The sequence below is a fragment of the Triticum dicoccoides genome, chromosome 4A (genome assembly GCF_002162155.2).
Source record: "Triticum dicoccoides isolate Atlit2015 ecotype Zavitan chromosome 4A, WEW_v2.0, whole genome shotgun sequence".
NCBI lineage: Eukaryota > Viridiplantae > Streptophyta > Magnoliopsida > Poales > Poaceae > Triticum > Triticum dicoccoides.
In genome coordinates, this window is record NC_041386.1 from 185,636,607 (window position 1) to 185,644,381 (window position 7,775).

General features: G+C 53.0%; 1 protein-coding gene across 1 annotated transcript; it reads right to left on the reverse strand.

Annotated features, from left to right (window-relative positions):
- Positions 1 to 604: 604 nt before the first annotated feature.
- Positions 605 to 4,456, reverse strand: LOC119285608 (probable LRR receptor-like serine/threonine-protein kinase IRK). Its single transcript, XM_037564931.1, has 3 exons — positions 4,320 to 4,456; positions 2,558 to 4,226; positions 605 to 2,452 (listed from the first exon to the last, which is right to left on the reverse strand). The coding sequence occupies exons 2-3, from the start codon at positions 4,009 to 4,011 to the stop codon at positions 985 to 987; spliced, it is 2,922 nt and encodes a 973-aa protein (XP_037420828.1). The 5' UTR covers positions 4,012 to 4,226; positions 4,320 to 4,456; the 3' UTR covers positions 605 to 984.
- Between the last annotated feature and the right edge of the window lie 3,319 nt (positions 4,457 to 7,775).

Consider the following 7,775-nt stretch of genomic DNA (forward strand, 5'->3'; position numbering starts at 1 on the left):
ACTATGACGGAGGAAGTATCTTAGATTGCCTTATTAATTGCCATGCATGACACAAACTAGTAGATCATTTAATATGATACGGTATCATGATACACTACATCCTCTCTTTCCTCATTTAATTGTGTGCCACATTATTCAAGAAGTCTAGTTGGCATGCATGATACTACTTATGATACTCCCACTACAACCAGCCTAAGACAAAAATTTTGGGACGGAAGGAGTAGCTCGCAAAAACGTCTTATATTATGGGACAGAGGGAGTACATGTGGACTGGTTCAAGTACAATAAAAAAAAGGTTTAAAATTTTAAAGAAAGGCATTTCTGAACCAGATGACACATACTGGGCACCAAAGTTGCTGGAACACATGAAATGAAAGCATCGTTGTTTCCCTCTTTGATAGAGAAACAAGGGAGTTTCTCCGGCAATACAAGGCTTACCTGAAATGCAAAAGCATTGCATTTCAGGTGAAGCACTACAAATACACAAGAATTTTATAGTAGCTCAAGTGCATATAAAGTTTTAAATGGAGCTAGACCTAGCTAGAGATGACAGGATTAGATCAACTGGACCCGCCATACATGGTTTGAAAAGGAGACACCAGAGGACAACACAAGTAGCATCACTCCATCATCACACTGCACAACTGAAACTAACAACTACAGACAACCTGTGGACAAGACACCACAAAAATACAAATACTTTTGAAATAAGTCTCATGCTTATAAAACTGATGTGAGAGGATCCACAACAGGCATCATACTGATGAGGATCAAAGTCAAACACATCAACAGCCATAGGCTATGAGACCGTTGGAATGCATTACAGTACATAATTTCTTGCCTATCGAAGACTAGGTTGGCACTTGGCACTCTGCTCCTACTACCTAAAGCACACTAGATAGAATGCTTAAATGACTACCAAGCAAAGAAGGATACCCAAAATGAAACAAGGCCTGACGAGAAGGGGGCCAAAGCAGATAGAGCTTAACCTAACTCGGCCTCTGGGCTGTCCTGTGGGCATCTGATCAACTCCAATATGTTCACCACCTCACTCATGTCTGGCCTATTGGAGGGAACCTGAGAAGTACAAACTAAGCCAAGTTTCATGATAGGAACCGCCTCTTCCAGTGGGAATTTTCCGCAGAGCTTCTCATCGACACACTCTTCCACTTTGCCTTCATCCAAAGCAGCCCTCACCACATCACACAGTACAATAACATCATCTTCCATGTACTCCACTGGTGTCCTCCCTGTCATGACCTCCAGCACAAGAACTCCAAATCCATACACATCACATTTCTCGGTTATCTTCACAGTCCTGCATGTAAATTCTGGTGCCATGTAACCAAGTGCACTCTGTACCTTGCTGCTTAGAACATACCGATCCAACAACGGCAGTAGCTTTGCCAATCCGTAGTCCCCCACCTTGGCCTCGCCCGAATCATCAAGCATAATGTTGCTTGATTTGAGATTGTAGTGGATAATGTCATGCCTGTGGAGGTGAGCCAGGCTTCTTGCCATACCAAGAACTATGTCAAATCTTTCCTTCCATGAAAGGTAATTTGCATTGGACGATTCATGAAGTTGTTTATGCAAGTTACCCCCAGAGACAAACTCGTAGATAAGAAGCTGAAGTGATGGCGTCCAGTAATAGCCCTTGAGTGCAACAAGGTTACGGTGGCGTAACTTGCCCAGCATCTTCACTTCCCTCTCAAATTCATCTTGAGATTTGACCAAGCTTGACACTGTCAGTTTCTTGATGGCAACAGGTTGGCCATCTCGGAGAGTGGTCTTGTAAACAGTGCCAAAACCACCACGGCCGAGCTCACAGTCCTTGTTCAGAAGAGCATGGGTACTGGCACTGAATTCTGGATTGCCTCCTCCAAACATGACAAGCTTGCCTGCATTCACGTCAGTTGTTGGAGACTGACTGAGATATCCATCGGAGAGTTCCAGCGCAGCAGCAGCAGCAGCAGAATGAGAACCTGGGGCACGAACTTGAAGGTTAAGAACTGTAATGGTTATGATACCAACAGCAATGAGAACAGCAGCACCAATTGCAACAAGGGCTGAGATGCTCAGTATGGTTTTCTTGTGATGGAGCCCCCCAGGCACAGGCTCTTTCTGTGTCAGCGGATTGGAAGAAGAGTCTGGATTCAGTACAATTGGTTTAGGTAATACACCAGGACAAGATGAGTTGAGCTTTGCACCGCAAAGGCCAGGATTGTCGGACACAGATGAGAGGGAAATTGTGTCAAAAAAGCTACCAGGAGGGAGGTCCCCGGAGAGCTGGTTATGTGAAATGTTGAAGCAAATGAGGTGGGCAAGGTTGGAGAGCTGTTTTGGCAGACCACCCGTGAGCTTGTTCCGAGAAAGATCAGCAGTCTGAAGGTTGGTGAGATTGGCTATTGCTGCTGGAATAGCTCCGGTTAGACTGTTGTGTGATAGATCCCTGCACATAGTAATCAAGCATACAATTAAAGACAGAATTGCATGAACAACTCGAAATATCGACCTAGCGAATCGAGTTGAATAAGAAAGAGATGCTTAAACTTACAGTGATGTCAAGGCAGAGCAATCACCGATCTGGGGTGGGATTTCCCCAGTGAGGGAGTTCTTGGCAAGGCTCAGCACTTTGAACGACTTCCCTCCAATGGTAGATGGAATGCTCCCATTGAGCCTATTGGCACTCAAATCAAGCAGCTCCAGTGACTTCATCTCCACAATGCTGGCTGGAACACTCCCAGACAGCGAGTTCCAAGACATGTTCAGCGACTGCAAGGTGAGCAGTTGCGAGAGTTCCAACGGGATCCGTCCTGAAAATGAATTGCTTGACAGGTCCACGCCTTGAATCACAGAGGTTGCATTCACAGGCACCATCACTACACCACTGAATGTGTTGTAGGACACCGACACCCATTGCACACCAGAAGCAAATACCCAGGTAGGCAGGCTGCCAGTGAGGGAATTCCAGCTCACGTCAACGTGCACTAGGCTTCTACATCCACCGATTGACTCGGGCAAGCCACCGGTGAACCCATTTCCGGACAGCCTCAGCTCCCTCAGTGACATGAGCCCACCAATTGACCCCGGAATCTCCCCGGAGAACTTGTTCCCCGACAAATCTAGCGTCTCCAGGCTCACCATTTCTCCAACCCAAGTTGGAACATTTCCGGTGAGCTCATTTGAGCTCAAGTCAAGGTCTGTGCAAGTGGAGAGCCTCCGCAGGGACTCCGGCAAGTTGCCGGAGAGCGAGTTAGAGCTCAGGTCCACTGACCGCAGCAGCGGACAGTCCCCAATGTCATCCGGGAGGCTGCCTGTGAGGCGGTTCCTCCTCAGGTTCAGCGCCCGCAGGTTGAACATCTTGCTGATGCCCACAGGCAACTCGCCGGTGATGGCATTGCCGGAGAGGTCCAGGGTTCGCAGCGCATTCAGGGACCAGATGCCGCTGGGCAGTATGCCGGCCAGGCGGTTGGAGGACAGGTTGAGAGACGCGAGCGTGCCGCACGCGGCCACGTCCGGGGTGTCACCGGTGAAGGCGTTGTTGGCCAGGGAGACGTCCCGGAGGGCGTGGCACTTGCCGAAGAATCCCTCCGGGATGGCGCCCGAGAAGGCGTTGGAGCTGAGGTCGAGCGACTGGAGGTCCGGGAGGCGGGCGAGGTCGGGTGGGATGTCGCCGGAGAAGTTGTTGGCGGAGAGGGAGAGCGACTGGAGCGACTCGAGGCGCAGGAGGCCGCGTCCGAGCTTGCCGGAGAGGCCGAAGCCGGCGAGGTTGAGCCCCGAGACGCCGCCGGTGCGCGGGTCGCAGGTGATGCCGGCCCACGCGCAGGCCCGCTCGTCGTCCTCGCTCCACGTCGCGAGGCGCCCCTCCGGGTCCACCACGTCGGCCTTGAACACAATCAGCCCCAGGACGTCGTCGTTCAGCGCCGCCGCCAGGCCCGCGCGGCCGCCGCCCTTGGCCTCCGCCAAGAAGACGAGGTGGACGAGGAGCAGCAGCACGAGGGACCGCATTGCTGCGAGTTGGATCCCAAATGGCAAGGGCCCAAACAGCACGGCAACAAGAAGTGAGGGCTTTTACGGGCTCGGAAGAAGGAGGAGACGCCCCCAAAATACCGCAAGAAGGCGATTCCGGTAAAGCGGATGAGCTAGGAGAGATGGGATTCAGTCAAATCTGCACCAGAGGACCTCACGGCCTGGGACGCCGCCCTCCCCTCCCCTCCCCTCCCCTACAAATTCAAACAGGAGAAGAAACCAAGTGTAAGTAATTGAGCTGCGGAAATTCGGACTCTGAGGAGTAGCCGAGGTGGGTAAGGACGTACCGGCACGGGAGCCTCCGCCGTCTACTTGTAGGGCGCAGCCGCCTCACCGGAGAACGCCATTGTTGCAGGTCGGAGAGGAGGAGAGGAGCGAAGGGGTTGGGGTGTCGAGCGAACCGTGGTGGTATTTGTTGGTGACAAAAGGAAAAAAGGGGCGAGGGGGAAAAGCTGCTGCAACGCAGGACAGAAGTGATCGGACGGCCATGAGCTGCTGTAGCAAGCCATCGAGGGTTCGGATGGGCCGGCCGCGCGGGCTAAAAGTTAGTGCTGCGTCGGGCGGGGGGCGCTTGGGCCGTGAGTATGGACCGAGAGCGGCTGCCCAAGCCCGACCAAGAAAAAAATAGGCTCGGTGTACGTGGGCGGGGCGGTGCACGGTTCGAGGCTTGGTGGACCGCGCCCGCGCGAGTAGAAAGAATCTCGGGACTTTTCGGTGCTTTTGAGGTGGACTGAGCTGCATTGGATTCTTTCCTAGAGGCGTCAATGCCCGTTTTCATCTTTGCTTCAAGATCGAAAATCGGCATCTCTAACCGTCGTCCGCAAATTTCCTCCCGCATTTGCGGACAGTGGATCAATCCATAGATAAGGATGCACGAGGCCGCCATCTAACGCTAGTAGCATGCATTGCAAACTCTTTTTTAACAAACTGAATGAAATTCATGCACACACGACCGAATTTCATACAAACATGACCGATTTCATACGAATCGGACAAAAACGATTACATTTTGGACATATTTTAACTAAAACGGTAAAATTATGTGCACACACGGTCGTGCGGAGCTTCACTCCCGCGACAAGGATACACTACATTAGTCTACGACCAGCCGTGACGGATCCCTTTGTCTTCCCCATGTCCGGCAGCCCGCTAACCGGACTGCCGGGAGTCCCAGAGGCATATTCTTCCCCCGTATCTTCCGTATGTCCGATTGCGCCGCTCATCGGAGTGGCAAAGAGGGTGCTTCAGGCGGAATGGAAGGGTGCTTCCGTGGAGCCCAGACGGGTGTGTCCAGGATGGTCTGAGATGAAGACCAGACAGGCCACCGACTGTACAAGCCGGGGACGCGCCGGCGGTGGCCCCCCATGGGATACAAGCGCCTCACGTGTTCTACTTCTCCTCGATGATGACGGCGAGCGCGGACATGATGGCCGCCACCTCGCCCATAGTCGCGCAGCTGGCTTCTTTCTCTGTCTGTATGATGAGCTACGCACGTGTCGACGGCGAACGGCGCGGTAGGAGGCACGGTACGATGCGCCATCGTCGACGGCAGCGAGGATGCCTGTGCCGTCGTGCTCCCCGCCGTGCTGGCCTAGAGCAACTCGCCACTCCTCCGCGAGCTTGGAGCGGTGAGTTGATGAACCATGCGTCGGCCTGGGGAGGCAACTTGCTCCGTCGGGCTTGGAGGTGGAGCAGCGAGCTATCTCGCTCGTATCTAGCGGGCTCGACGGGCCACCCAGACGGCTTTCATGCTGGAGAACTACTCTTCCGGCTCGTTGGATGCCATCAAAATAGTGGAGAAAATGGTGAAAGGAGGAGACAGAGAGCAGGCGGAGTGGTGCAATTCCTTCTCGGCGGCTGGCGTCGTTTAAATAGAGGGCGGACGGGAGGAGCTTGCCTGGCATTGTGTTTAATGCCCGCCCGCTCGTGAACGGGCGTGTGGCCAGAGTAGGTTTCTCGGCTTCCACACGGATTTAATGGAAGCGTGTTCAGCCGGGCGTGCAGCGGGCGTCGCCCTCGACTAGTGCGCCGCTTCAGTGGCGGACGCATTGAGACAGCACGTCCTCCATGAGCCGCCTTCAATGTGGAGTGGCGCGTTCTACAACGGCATGAATGCGGGTAGCCGGGTGACGGGCGAGAAGCACGCGTGTGCGGGGGAGGGGTTTTTGGTGGGCCAGGGCGGTCAGAAGGGGGCGTGACAGTGGTCCGGACTCCCGCGAACCTCCCCTACGCTTGTCTCCGGTTTGCGGGAGGATCCGCGTCCGGACGACGCTGCGAACCGATACAGGACCGCATTGGATGGCTTCCGCGGTCTGGACTGTCGTCGACGCATTTTGTCCACGCATGTTGTTTTGGGTCGAAACTGACAGAAACTACGGCTTAACACGCCGACGCAAACGGATAATGTCCGTCCTTTGTCCACCCGCGACCATTTTCTGCCCAAATTTTGGTCGGGTTTGCGTCAGCGCAGAAGCATGGACGCGTGCGGCGCCCGTTCTTGTCCCCTTGGCCCGCCCGTAGGGAGCACATCCACCCATTTCCCCTCTCTTTCCCAAAATCCTTCTGCCATATCGCCCTCCTGCCCACTCACCATGTCGACGTGCCACCCCCTGCCGACGTGGTCATCTAGCCCGTGCACAAGAAGCAGCACACAAAGAGTTGATGCCGGAGCAGAAGCCCATCCAATCGGCAAAGAGGATTGGCCGGAGGAAGGTCGATGCCGAGAAAAAAAAAGAAGGTTGCCGCAACCGCCCTGGTCACTGCCGCTCAACATAAGGCCACCATTAAGGGGAAAGGATTCGTTCAGGAAGAGGTGAAAGGAGATGCTCAAGCTAGATGGTTGATCTATGGCCGAGAGCGTCATCTTTTTTGTATGTTGGCATGAACCACGGTTTAGATGCATGGCATGGTTAAACTATGTTTGTCTTTTTGTGCTCTAGTAAGTGTGCCGACATGAACTATGGCATTTTCTTGTAGGTTAGCATGTATGCCGGCTGCTGGCATGTTCGCCGACATGAACTATGGCCGCTGGTCCATTTTTTATTAAATTTGCTTGCCAAAATTTTGGACGCATGGACTAAAATGTGTCCGTCAGTTGGGTGCACAAGTCAGGTTTGGGTGGATGCGGTCGGACAACGCGCCTCTAGCCGACCCAAACAAACGAAAAGTGAACAAAAACCATGTAGGTTTGCATCGACGTGTTGGAGTTGCCCAAATAGACTTTTGAATTTATTTTAAATTTAAGGAAGTTTCATAGGAATATAATCTAGATTTTTTAGAGGATTGAAGGATTAAATCCTCCAAGATTATATAAGTTACCTTTTCTGAAAGAAGGTTAAATTCGTCGACCCCTACATCATTGTGATGCGCACAAACATTATTATTAACTAGATAACCTGTTGCGCCTTTGGAGTAAAGTGTTGGGGAACGTAGTAATTTCAAAAAATTTCCTATGCACACGCAAAATCATGGTGATGCATAGCAACGAGAGGGGAGAGTGTTGTCCATGTACCCTCGTAGACCGAAAGCGGAAGCGTTAGCACAACGCGGTTGATGTAGTCGCACGTCTTCATGGTCGGGGTGTGGTGTGGTATCAGGGGTCGAGGGTAAGGGTGGGTGTGGTGTCAGGGTGTCGGTGGTCGGGGTGTCAGGTGTTGGGTGTCGGTGGTCGGGGTCAGGGTCGGGGTGTGGTGTCAGGGTGTCGGTGTCTCATGGTCGGGGTGTCGTGCCGGGGTGTCGTGCCG